At 45.5% G+C, this 13,566-nt stretch overlaps 1 protein-coding gene across 1 annotated transcript in view; it reads right to left on the bottom strand.

The window, feature by feature from the left end:
* LOC124553620 (phosphatidylinositol N-acetylglucosaminyltransferase subunit A) overlaps nt 1-13,566 on the bottom strand; it is a 139,885-nt gene that overhangs the window by 7,691 nt on the left and 118,628 nt on the right. Inside the window, exons 8-9 of the mRNA XM_047127475.1 lie at nt 9,111-9,196; nt 3,967-4,150 (exon numbers count right to left, since the gene is read on the bottom strand). Of these exons, the coding sequence (XP_046983431.1) occupies nt 3,967-4,150; nt 9,111-9,196 (270 nt within the window). The remainder of the gene's footprint in view (nt 1-3,966; nt 4,151-9,110; nt 9,197-13,566) is intronic.

Consider the following 13,566-nt stretch of genomic DNA (forward strand, 5'->3'; position numbering starts at 1 on the left):
GTGTGATGAATGGCAGCTACCCCTTAACACGGAAAAATGTAAGTTAATGTGGATGAGTAGAAGATCAAACCTGTAATGTTCAGATACAGTATTACTAGTATCCTGCTTTCCAGTGTCAAGTTGTTGAAACATCTGGGCGTAATTGTGCAAAGTGACACGAGATGGAGCAACAATGTGAGAACTGTGGTAGGGAAGGTGAATGGCCGACTTTGGAAAGAATGGTTCAACTGTAAAGGAGACCGCATATAGGATGCTGGTGCAACCTATTTTCGAGTACTGCTCGAGTTTGCACGATCCGTACCACTCGGATTAATGGAAGACATTGTGAAGCCATTCGAAGGCAGGCTGCTAGATTCGTTACCGACAGATTCGAACAATGCGTTACGTGTTACGGAGATGCTTCGAGAACTCAAATGGGAATCCCTAAAGGGAAGGTGAAATTCTTTTTGAGAAACACTATTGAGAAAATTTAGAGAACCAGCATTTGAAGCAGACTGCCAAACGATTCTACTGCAGCCAACACACACTGCGTCTAAGGACCACGAAGATAAGATATGATAAATTAGAGCTCATACAGAGTAGTTTTCCCATCACTATTTGCAAGTGGAACAGGAAACGTAATGACAAATAGTGGTACAGCATACCATCCGCCACGTACCGTACAGTGGATCGCGGAGTATCTATGTAGATGTAGATATTGTCTGTTGACCCCTATACATATCAAATAGTGGACCAGAGAAATACATTGAAGAGCCAAAGAAACTGGTACACCTGCCTAATATCGTGTAGGGCCCCCACGAGCACGCGAAGTCCCACAATGCAACTTGGCATGGACTCTACTAATGTCTGAAGTTGTGCTGAAGGGAATTGACACCATTAATCCTGCACGGCTGTCCATAAATCTTTAAGAGTAGGAGGGTGTGGAGATCTCTTTTGAACAGCATGTTGCAAGGCATCCCAGATATGCTCAATAATGTTAATATCTGGGGAATTGGTGGCCAACGGAAGTCTTTTAACTCAGAAAAGTGTTCCTGGAACCACTCTGTAGCAATTCTGGACTGTGGGATGTTGCATTGTTCAGCTGGAATTGTGTAAGTCCGTTGGAATGCACAGTGGACAAGGATGGATGCAGGTGATCAGACACTATGCTTACGTACGTGTCACCTGTCACGAGTTGTACCTAGATATATCAGGGGTGCCCATCACGCCAACTGAACATGCCTCACACTAATACAGAGCTTTAACAGTCCTCTGCTGATATGCAGGGTCCACGGATTCATGGAGTTCTCTACATCCATACACGTCCATCCGCTCGATACAATTTGAAACTAGACTTGTCCGACCAGGAAACACGTTTCCTGTCATAAACAGTCCAATGTCGGAGTTGACGGGCCCAGGCGAGTCGTAAAGCTTTGTGCCGTGCAGTCATCAAGGGTACTCTAGAGAGCCTTCAGCTCCGAAAGCCCGTATCGATGATGTTTTGTCAAACGGCTCACATGCTGACGGTCTAGCATTGAAATCTGCAAAATTTGCAGAAGTGTTGCACTCCTGTCACGCTGAACAATTCTCTTCTGTCATCACTGGTCCCATTCTTGCAGGATCTTCTTCTGGCCGCAGTGATGTCAGATATTTGATGTTTTGCCAGATTCCCGATATTCACCGTACAGTCGTGAAATGGTCATATGGGAAAATCCCCACTTCATTGTCACCTCGGAGATGCTGCCATCGCTTGTGTGCTAACTATAACACCACATTCAAATTCACTTATATCTGGATAACCTGCCATTGTAGCAGCAGTAACCGATCTAACAACTGTCCAATACTTCTCTTATATAGATGTCGACCGCAGCGCCGTATTCTGCCTGTTTACGCATCTATCTCTATTTGAATACACATGCCTATTCCAGTTTCTTTGGCACTTCAGTGTATATCGGGAGGGGGGGGGGGGGGGGCTATGTGCCATAGGTAGAGAAGCAGTAACTGCAAAATGGGCTTGTCATGAGAGCTCAGATACTACAAATGTAGACAAAACAGCGAATGAAACATGAGGAACAAATCTGTCACACATTTCAATCCATCTAAAGGTGCTCAATTTGACTGTGTGTGAAGCTTCTGTGAAGTGGAAATGCGGAGCAACAACCGCAGCTAAATCGAGACAGGGCAGACCTCACATCATAAAAAAATTGCATGGAGAAGGCAGGAGGAATCACTAAGGGTTGCAATGTGTTACGGACTGTCCAGCTAACACAACGATCACGTGCAGAAAGTTAAAAAGAATGGGGCACTACAGTCAAGCAAGTTGTTACGTCCTTACAAACCACCCATTTCAGCATTTAGAAGATAGGATATTCTTGAAGTGGTGTGAAGAGCCACACCACTGGACAACTCTAAACTAGTGATTTGTAGTGACAAATTTTACTGTACCCTTCGGCAGTCTGACGGTAGGGTCTGGGTTCGGGTTTGGCAAATGTCCGGAGAACATTACCTGCGCGTGAATGTAGGGCCGATAGTGAAGTACAGAGGAGGCACGGTACAGGGGTGTTTTTCACGGGTAGGGTTCGATCCCTTACTTCACTTAAAGAAATGCTAAATGTGGAAAGATACAAAAAAATTACAGCACCGTGTACTGCGTACAGTAGAGGAACAGTTCAGAGACTATGATCGATTGTGACAGCACAAAAGAGCACCACAGTTTGCAGACAATCGACATTCCCCAAACGTACTTTCCTGCTGAGGGTTGCAACCTGAACCCGATGGAACACCTTTGGGACCATTTAGAATGTCTACTTCATTCCAGACTCCAGGGTTCAACATCATTACCTCCTCTGGTTTCAGGTCTTAAGATAGAATGGACTGCCATTCCTCCACAGACATCCAGACTCCTCACTGATAGTGACCCCAGCACAGTTGAAGTCATCCAAAAGGGAAAAGGTGCACCATCCATAATGATGTCAACTGAGAAGTGTCCAGATACTTTTGCTCAGATAGTGTACAATCGACCCTCCAGAAGCAGAACATACTCTATTTTAAGTGACAGATTTACAACCTGTTCCATCCGGACCCTTCCCTTTGACAGCTGATTCTCAGCTTTATGTGAACGGCAGTTGTCCTTCTTACAAATCCTTTGACCCGGTAATCCTCATGGCCTCCTCTTCCGGCAGCCCTGGCTTCAAGACCCGCAGTCTCTCTCTTCCTCTGCCCTACCTCCCAATCCCAATGCACTCCTCCACACCATCACGTCCCGGACACAACTCCTCCCCATCTGGCAAGCTCACTGATATCGCATTCTGACCACTCCCTCCTGCTGCCCCCCCCCCCCCCCCCCCCTGCGCAAATAGATGAGACATCTCATCCCGTTCGAGCTACAGTGTTGTACGACAGAGAGCAAGGGCGAAACCGTACATGCATTCTATTAGCTCCGAAGGACAATTCCTCTGAAAGCTCGCAGCATTTTCCCATCTCATTTCTGTGCCCAACAGGTAAATGACAGTATGACAATGACTTATATGGCAATGAATGTTTGAAGACTCAACAGATGAGTTACAAATGAGATGGACTTCTTACATTACTTGACTGAAATTTAAAACTGAGAGAGAGTTTCTGTCGATAACAATATAAGAGCAGAATGAAATTTTCACTCTGCGGTGGAGTGTGCAGTGAAACGAAACTTCCTGGCAGATTAAAACTGTGTCCCAGACAGAGACTCAAACTCGGGATCTCTGCCTTTCACGTGCTCAAGTTACAGACGTGCAGGCAGCACTCCCTTTGTAAGAACACTTGAGTGTTGACTATTACTGTATCAAATCGCCATTTACCAGGCATAAACACACAGGTGGCACCACCCTATGCAGGTGTCCCACTCGTTTTACTGAGCTACACTATCGTGTTCCAAAATTCGTGCCATTCACTATGCAGAGAAGAGCTACATTTACACGGGACATCAAATTAATCGTGCAAGGTACAAACCTTCTCATGTGGTGCCCCAATGTGTGCGTAGGGGAACTGGCGACTGTGCGGTACACCTTCTCGGTGCGCCGCGTCACGTCGGGCCAGCTGTACAGCGCAGAGACGCGGGCGTGCAGCTTCCAGGGGTCCGGGCCCCGACCGCTCCTCAGGTCCGACAGAGCTGCCTCCAGGCCTTCCAGGAGAGCTGCAGAAAGAGTGGGTGTCAGTTTCTGTAGCAGGACAAGTGGCCGAAAGACGAAATGTAGCCTCACACAGAAGTGAAATGCATACAATAACATCATACGAGAAGAGAACAAGTTTCGAAACGCTGTAGATCACGAGGGTAAACTGAGTACTTAATGTGGTACTGAGTCAAAACGGGGGAAAAAAGACATTTATACCCCAGCTTGATTAAAAGAATGGATTGGTTCCTATGCCACCCTGTGAGGTATGAAGGAATTGTCAATTTAGTAATGGAGGAAAGTGTGAGCGTAAAAATTGTATAGGTACTCCAAGACTAGACTACATGACAGTTTTCAAATGAACATTTGTATTTTGATTTATAAGGAAAAAAATGCTTTATAGAGATCAAGTGTTAAATACTATTTATTAGATTTACATAAGTGAACCCCCAATTGTTTAAAGCAGCGAATTCCCATGTACGAAACAGCTCCAAACACCTGGTTAAAAATGAAATGATGTGTTAAATATTTGCCTTTATGCACTAAGTGGGAAAAAGTTTAGAAAAAGGTTTGAAATCAGACTTGCAGTTTGTCAAAAGTCGCTAAGTGGTCTCATCAGGAAGCACTGAGCAACTATAAACAGGGTAATATGTGCTCCATTTGAAGCGAAAGGTTTTTTTTTTTTTTTTCTTCTTCTTCTTCAATGTTTACGGTGTCATATCTCCCAATCTGTGTGTCATACAGTGATACAACTTTGCAGGACAACAGTGCCGAAGTACCCGCAATGTCCCAACGACATACTCTTCATTTAGGACAAAAGTATTGTACGAGAACACAGCGTGCTCTGCCTTCAGTGGCTCCATCCTCATTGAAATAGAGGAAATTGGCCCCAAACTCAGTGATGTATTTGGTGGCTCCCTCCCACCACTGACAACAATACACTACATTACCGCGTACATGCCTGCAGTCATAGTGGACAATGAACTCCTTGCACCACAGTACTGTAGTAAGCGTGCTCTAGGAGGAAAATCAAAATGTGGCAACCCACTGATGAAATGGAGTATCATGTGGTAACCAGTTTTTGGCAGCCGTGGAAACATTGCAGCTGTGTCAACTCAACCCAAACAGCTACAAGAGTCATACGAATCGGTCTGATGCAGCTGCAACGTTTCTGCCTGTGCCACAAACCAACTGCCACACAGGACTCCAATTTATCTACAGGTTGTCCCATTTCGGTTTGGGACCTCTAGCTTGCTATACTACTGGTGCACGGTTTCAATGTTCCTCTCAAATGTAGATGTGTGGGGGAGGGGTGGTGTGGTGATGGTATCAAGAACAATAATAACAACAACCCCTCCCCCCGTATCTCTCCATCTCCCCCTCCTTTTTTTTCTTAATGGCCTTGCTGTAGTGGTAACACCACTGCTGGGCTTGGCTAGCGCTTGCACGGGTGACCGTCCTGGTGTGCCAATCTCTTGGCCAGAGGGATGCACTCACCCTTCATGAGACCAATTGAGGAGCTACTCAACCACGTAGTCGCATGTCTGGCCACGAAAACTGACAATGGCCGAGACAGCCGTGTGCTGACCGTGTGCCTCTCCACCTCCACATCCAGTGACACCTGTCGGCTGAGGAGGACGGGGCAGTCGGTCAGTAATGTCAAGCCTTCCCAGGCCCATTTGGATGGAGAGAGCGTTTTCTCTTTTCTTGAGGTGACAAAACTACGACTACCCTTTGTATGTAGCACATGGGGAAAGACATTATCGTTATGGATAGAAGCATCTGTTGCCCAGGTAGCAGGACAAACCTAGTTCCACAGGTACTGAAAATTTTATACTGCAACAGTACCAGCACAGTATTGCAGGACAATGCTCAATATTTAAAAAAGAAAAAAAAATATTAGATAATAGTTCATGTACAAGGATATTACAATGAAACTGCTAGGAATGCTTAACAGCATAAACTTAAATAAAATATTAAACTGTTACATTACGGTACATAGGTCAGCTATTTTCGTAACGTAGGGTTTAGACAACACTATAGTTTTACTTATACATTGCACAAGCATTTTCCAAACCAAAGAATGATGATTGCCACAATAAAAAGTTAATTTTTGCAATGAGTTAGTATAACCTACTGTTTTGATGTATATTTTATTTATGAATGTGTATTATGAAATGGATGGACACAATATATCTGCAAACCAGGTTGACAATAAATGTTCTACAACATTCACAGTACCCACCAGTCTGGCAGACCCTGCCTCAAGAGATATAGTGCAAGTCATGGAGGAAGAGCAGCTGTGACCATGCCTTCAATGTATGGGGACATGAGGAGGCTTGATATATACTCAACCAGTAATCTCTTAAATAAGACAGACCATTTTTCGATTCAGTCCTTATCAATATAACAGTGATGCCCAAATGTTGAAACAACCCAAGTACGATATATGATACATTGTTTATTAGAAGCATCATATTTATTTTAAGACTCTGATTTTCGTTTTGTACTCTTAACTTGCAGCAGTAACTGCAGCACTCCGAGAGAAGAGGCTCATTCTGAAGAGGTTGTCGAGTGAGCTGACATAATAAAGAAAGAAAGATTGATTAGCAGTAAGTCTTAGCTCCCAAAAATTCTATGTTGCATTTCTGACATTTCTTGGCCAGAAATAAAAACATTACACACAGTCAGAATAATCACTTGTGGGCAGTACTACTAGACAAGTGTACTAACCTGAAAGAAAGGCTGGCTTTCAGCAACTTACAATGAGCTCATAAGAAGCAGAGATACTCACAAGATTAAATTAATATTGTATATAGCAGGGTAAGCCAATTATTATCCGCGAAGTAGTTATAAAATTTTATTGTCATCAAACAGGAAACTTACAAGAACATCATTTTTCGACAGTCTCCTTGCGTTTCAACACACTTGGTTCATTGTTGTACAAGCTTCCTGATGGCCTCATAAATGAAGGTTCTCAGTTAGCTGCGAGCCAGGAATGCATCGCTTCTTTCACTGCTTCGTCCGAGGCAAATAGACGGCCTCTCAATGCCTGTTTGAGTGGACAAAATAAGTGATAGTGATAAAGTATGCCGACAGGCATTGTTGTGCAACAACACAACACCTTCTGACAGCAATCATCAGTATTGCTTCAAACTGCTGGCTTTAGCCTGGCAGTAAGCATCTCACTGTAATGTACATTGTTTATTGTTGTGCCCCTTTCCCCCATAATGTTCTGGTACTGGACCTTGTGCGTCCCAAAAAACCGTAAGCGTCAGTTTTCCTGCAGACAGTTGGGTCTTGAACTTTTTCTTGCACAGTGAAATTGGATGTTTCCATTCCATACTCTGCTGTTTACTCTTCGGCTCATAATAATGGATTCATGTTTTGTCACCAGTAATGATCCTGTCTAAAAAGTTGTCCCCATCATTACCATAGTGATCCAAATGCTTTTTGCAGATGTCCAAGCGCATTTGTTTATGCAACTGTGCGAGTTGTTTTGGGACCCATCTTGCACAAATTTAATGAAACCCAAGTCTGTTGTGGATGATTTCCTAGGCAGAACCATGACTAATTTGCAGACAATGTGCCACTTCATCAATAGTTATTCGTCCAAGAGAATCATTTCAAATGAACGCTCAATGGTTTTTTCATTTGTGGTGGTAAACAGTCGTCCGGCTCCTTCATAGTGCATAACACTTCTTCATAGTGCATAACACTTGTGCGACCGTTTCGGAAATTTTCAACCTGTTCGTAGACACTTCGTTGTGGCAAAAACATTGTTCCCATACTGTACCAAAAATCTTTGATGAATTTCGGCCCCTGATACACCTTCAGACCACAAAAAACAGATTAAGGAACACTGCCCTTCTTTGGTGCAAATAGACAGCAGAGCAGCCACGATTAACAGCACAGCAACAATAACGAAACTAACCCAGCAGCTTGAAAATTGCAAAGATATAACAACAAATAAGTGAAGCATGTGTCATCAACGTACCAAAATAAACAAAAATATAGCTAAATTGCGGATAATAATTGACTTACCCTCGTATATCCACAAATTTTAAAAATTATTTTATATCTAATGAACCATATGATTATAGCTGCAGCTCCCCACCTGTGACAATCCTCATACACTGTAATGTTTGCTGATGACAAGCATACTAACGAGTATCCAAACTAGATAACAGCAGACGCAGCTCAGTTAACAGCTGAAGTACCTACAAGTAGTTTACAGCTAACAGTTTAAGCCTGACTCATACAAAGACTCATACTATGCAGTTTCAAACTAGCAACTATGACCTATTAGTACCAACAGTAGACACTGTCATACACTGAATGAAGCACTATGCATAAATTTCTTTGTTGTCCAGCTGGATAACAAGTTGAAACGGGATCACACGCAGAGCGACTATCTGAGAAGCTCAGTTCAGTCTGTTATGCCCTCACAAATATCTCTCATGCTGATCTAGAGACACAAGTCTTGGCTTGCCACACGTTTTTGTTTATTTCCCTATTCTGTTATAGAATTTTCTGGAGCAGTGCATCCAAACTTAAGGGAGTTTGTTCCGTATATGCGCATAATAAGAATATTGCGTAAAGTATGTAAATGTACAACTTCTAGAAGCTTTTTTGAGAATCTTCTCAATAAAGCAAGAAAGTTAGAATCCCTACGACTTTAATTTTATTTTAAAGACATACCCCATTAGTCAGACTTTCTAGAAATTATGTCAATATCTAGAGTCAGGGATTCAAAGTTCTGTTAGCTACACTGCAAGTATCAGTGTTTACTATAAAGCTGCGTCACAAATAATAATGTAGCACCAACAGGGTTCAGTATTTGCTGAGGCATGTGCATATTTTCTTTGAAAAATGAAAAACATAATCACACAAATATTATAATATTGACAGACGATGGACCATTACTTGTTAGAGCTTTTAGAAATGCTACAAGGGAGAAAAATTAGCAGTTGTGATATTCACCTGGCACAGTGGGTTCTGTGAGGTAGATCAGATCAGGTGGGAGTACCTCTGGTATTCCTCCCACTCTGGTGCTGACAACCAGCAACCTGAAAAAAATAAGGCCAAAAGCTTATAAATTAAATGTTACACGTCTTCTCAAACTGGAGTAAGAACAGTAGTTTTTGCAGAACAGAGAGAGAGAGACAAAATAATTACGGAAGTGTTGCACCACTGAGTTAGTATTTTAGCTTCAATTCTAATTATTTTCAAATGAAGACCACATGACCATCTGGTGGTGGTGGTGGTGGTGGTGGTGTGTTGGGGCTTATGGGCGCTCAACATCGAGGTCATCAGCGCCCTGACACACATTAAAAGGAACGAATGTGGACAGACCTAAGAAAACTAAAGCACACACTCAAACAAAGCAGGAAAAGAAGGAAAATGCTACATAAGAAAGTAAAACCTAAGGAAAGGGGAAACATAGCAACAAGAATGTCACAGGAAATTGTTATTGGCTGGCCACTTACATAAAATATGGGCGAGCTTGTCACACAGTGATCAAATTAAAATCCTCTCCCTAAAATCTTCGTAAAAACATTTGACAGGGCACAGAACTTTAAAACTTTAACCACATTCGTCCGAGTGTTGCCTAAAAGAGACGGCAGGTCCGCTGGCAAGTCAGCCGCGACCCGCTAGTCAGAAAATAAAACACAATCCAATAAAACGTGGCACACAGTGACCTGGACACCACAAGCACCACACATTGGAGGGTCCTCTCGCCGGAGCAGGAAGCCGTGCGTCATAGGGCTGTGGCCTATTCGTAGCCGAGTGAGGAGAACCTCGTCCCATCGATGGGGCTGAAAGGAAGCACACCACACACGCGTTGTGGGCTCGACTATACGGAGCTTACTGTCAGTCACTTCCAGCCACTCATCCTCCCACCGACGCATGGCCTGTGAGCTCAACAGCGAGGTGAGTGCGTGCAAGGGGATAGCACACTGAGATACTTGTGGGGCGAGACACGCCTCCTTCGCTGCGAGATCTGCCCTTTCATTCCCAGCAATGCCGACATGCCCCGGAACCCAGCAGAAAGCTACAACCTTCCCCAGTCGCTGTAGTCGGAGGAGGGCATCCTGGATGGTCTGGACAATTTTGTCTGCCGGATACAAACGTTGCAATGAGTGAAGGGCACTGAGTGAATCGGAACAGACAAGAAATTTAGGAGAGGAAGAATGTCTCATGTGCTCCAGTGCCCGCAAGATCGCAAACAATTCTGCATCAAAGACAGTAAAAGTCTGAGGCAGTCGGACCTTGAGGACACAATATGGAAAAACAACTGAGCAACCAACAGAATCCCCTTGTTTCGACCCATCCGTAAAAACAGCTACATAGTCATGGTGCTCAGATAAAATGGCAGAAAATGCTGCATTAAAAACGGTGGCAGGAGTGCAATCTCTCTTGTACTGCAATAAATCTAAAATCACTCCGGGCCTCTTCAGTAACCAGGGTGGCAGGCGGTTAAAACCTTGGATTTGGGGTTGTACAGACTCCACACCGAGGGACTCTAGTACACGTTGCACACGGATCCCAAACGGCAACGTAGCCCGGGGACGGCGGGAAAAAAGGCGGTCCAGAGGTGGATGGGCAACAAGATGGTGAGCAGGCGATCTGGGAGCTGCAAGAAACTTACAAGCCTGGCGCACCAGTAGGAGCTGTCGGCGGATGGTAAGTGGCGGTTCGCCAGACTCAGCACAGAGGCTGGGTACAGAACTGGTCCGATAAGCACCCGTGGCCAGTCGGATCCCAGCATGGGGGACAGCGTCAAGGATCCGCAAGTAAGACGGCCGCGCTGACCCATATACTGTGCACCCATAGTCCAGCCGTGAACACACAAAAGCTCCATAAAACTGTAGGAGACGCGCCCTGCCCGCACCCCAAGACCTGTGGCTGAGGCACTTGAGGATGTTCAGTGCCTTCAGCGTTCTGGCTTTCAAGTCACGTAGGTGTGGCAGCCATGACAACCTAGAGTCAAAAATTAGGCCCAGAAACCGCACCGTTTCTCTAAAATGTAGGACAGTATCCCTCATATGCAAGGCACGCAAAGTAAAAAGATGACGAAAACGATTAAAAAGAACACAAACACACTTTTCGGCAGAAAACCGAAAACCCGTCTTTGCAGCCCACTCCTCTAACCGCAGCACTGTTAGCTGCAACTGACGGCTCACGGTTGCAACACTGGAGGAGGAACAGAAAACAGCAAAGTCGTCCACAAATAAGGAGCACTGTACTGGACTCCTCACTGTAGACGTTATACTATTGATGGCTATGGCAAAGAGGGTAACGCTTAAAACACTGCCCTGGGGGACACCATTCTCTTGCTCAAAGCGATCAGACAGTGTGTTACCAACGCGGGTCCGAAAAAACCGCCGAGACAGGAAAGACCGAATGAAAATCGGGAGGCATTTGTGCAAGAATACAGTGTCTCCAAGTAGTATCATATGCCTTACTGATATCAAAGAAGATACCGATACAGTGATGCTGACGGAGAAAAGCCTCTAGGAGGGTCAGGTTGTCGACCGTGGACCGAAATTTTCGGAATCCACACTGAAAGCGGCTAAGGAGCTGTCTGGTCTCTAACAGCCAGACCAGACGCCGGTTAACCATCCGTTCCAGGGTCTTTCAGACACAGCTTGTCAAGGCGATACTACGATAACTACCGGGACATGTGCGGTCCTTTCCTGGTTTGAGGAGAGGGATGAGAATTGCCTCCCTCCACGAGGTGGGGAACACTCCTGTCTGCCATATGAGATTAAAACCATTCGAGGAGGATTTCCTTTGACGCCACTGGCAGATGTCCAAGCATGGAGTACCGGATGCGGTCGTAACCTGGTGCAGTGTGAAGCCTCAGTAAGTGCCGATTCAAGTTCCCACATGGAGAAAGGGGTGTTGTAGGCCTCAGAAATGTTCGACCGAAAGTCCAAGGTCGGTCTTTCGACAGTCGCACGGTAGCGACAAAACGCTGTATCCTGATTTGCAGTGGCAGTACTTTGTGCAAAATGCTCTGCCAGCGTCTGAGCAATGGCTCTGGGTGTTGTTTGGAGGCATCCCTGGTTCAGGACAGCATCTATTGGTAAACGGCTATGTTTACCGGAAATCCTCCGGATGGCTTCCCATACTCTTGTGGAACAAGTGGAACGGCTGATGGAGTCCAGGAACTCCTGCCATGACCTTTTCTTGCTCTCTTTAATGACTCGGCATGCCCTGGCTCTCGCGATTCGAAAGGCGGTAAGGTTGACCGCTGTTAGGCGGCATTTAAATCGGCGAAGAGCAGCACGCCTGTCCCGGATGGCTGAACGGCACTCTTCTGTCCACCAAGGCACAAGGCGCTGCTTAAGAGTGCCAGAAGACTGTGGTATGGACAGGTCAGCAGCATGATGGACCACAAGCGTGATGTGATCCACCCATTCCTGTACGTTATTGTGGCGGTGAAAGACACCCGACCGAGTGAACAGTGGCCAGTTAGCCCTGCCAATCATCCACGATGGTGGCCGCTGCTCCAGCGATACACCATCCAGGAGATGAACGCGGATAGGGAAGTGATTGCTGGAATGAAGGTCGTCAATGATCTCCCAGTGAACAGAGTCTGTGAGGGTTGGAGAGCAGAAAGATAGGTCAATGGCTGAGACTGACCCTGTAGCAGTAGAGAAATGAGTCTGAGTACCTGTGTTGAGGATGCACAACACTTGAGATGTTAGGAGGCTCTCCAAAATTCGACCTCGAGCGCAAAGAGAAGTGGAGCCCCACAGGACATGATGGGCATTAAAGTCTCCCAGGAGGAGAAATGGGCGAGGGAGTTGGTCGATAAGATCTGTGAGAGCGTCTAAGGTCATTGCATCCAGAGGGGTAAATAAAGGGAGCAAACGGTAAGCCTCTGAGGTGAATGAATTTCAACTGCAACTGCTTGCAGGTCAGTATCCAGGGGGAGAGCAGAGGAGTGGTGGTCATTATTGACAAACACAGCGACTCCGCCTTTGGCCCCTTCTCCAGTCAGGTCATCATTGCGATATGACGTATAGCCCCTTAGTACAGGAGCATCAGATGGTTTTAAATGTGTTTCCTGTAAACACAAGCACAGGGGGCGTTGCCGTGCTAGGAGGTTCAGTTCCTCCACATGTGCCCGGAATCAATTCATGTTCCACTGTATAATGGGAGCCATCTATCAGGGTGGTAGTACCTTCATTCTCACTTTCTGTTGGGGAGGAGAGCCCACAACAGGTGGAGGCTCAGTTTTGGGGCGAGATGATTGCCCCAGTCTGACATCAACCTCCATCGCCTCAGAAGAGGAGTCGAGAGAGACGTCAGGGAGAATGACATCCACATCAGGAGACTGTATAACTGCAGTCTCCTTTAGTGGGCGAGTCTTCACCTTTGTCTTTGGCTTCGATGTTCTGGCCAGAGGTGGCATTGGAGCCAAAAC

Source organism: Schistocerca americana, chromosome 11 (assembly GCF_021461395.2).
Source record: "Schistocerca americana isolate TAMUIC-IGC-003095 chromosome 11, iqSchAmer2.1, whole genome shotgun sequence".
Lineage (NCBI taxonomy): Eukaryota > Metazoa > Arthropoda > Insecta > Orthoptera > Acrididae > Schistocerca > Schistocerca americana.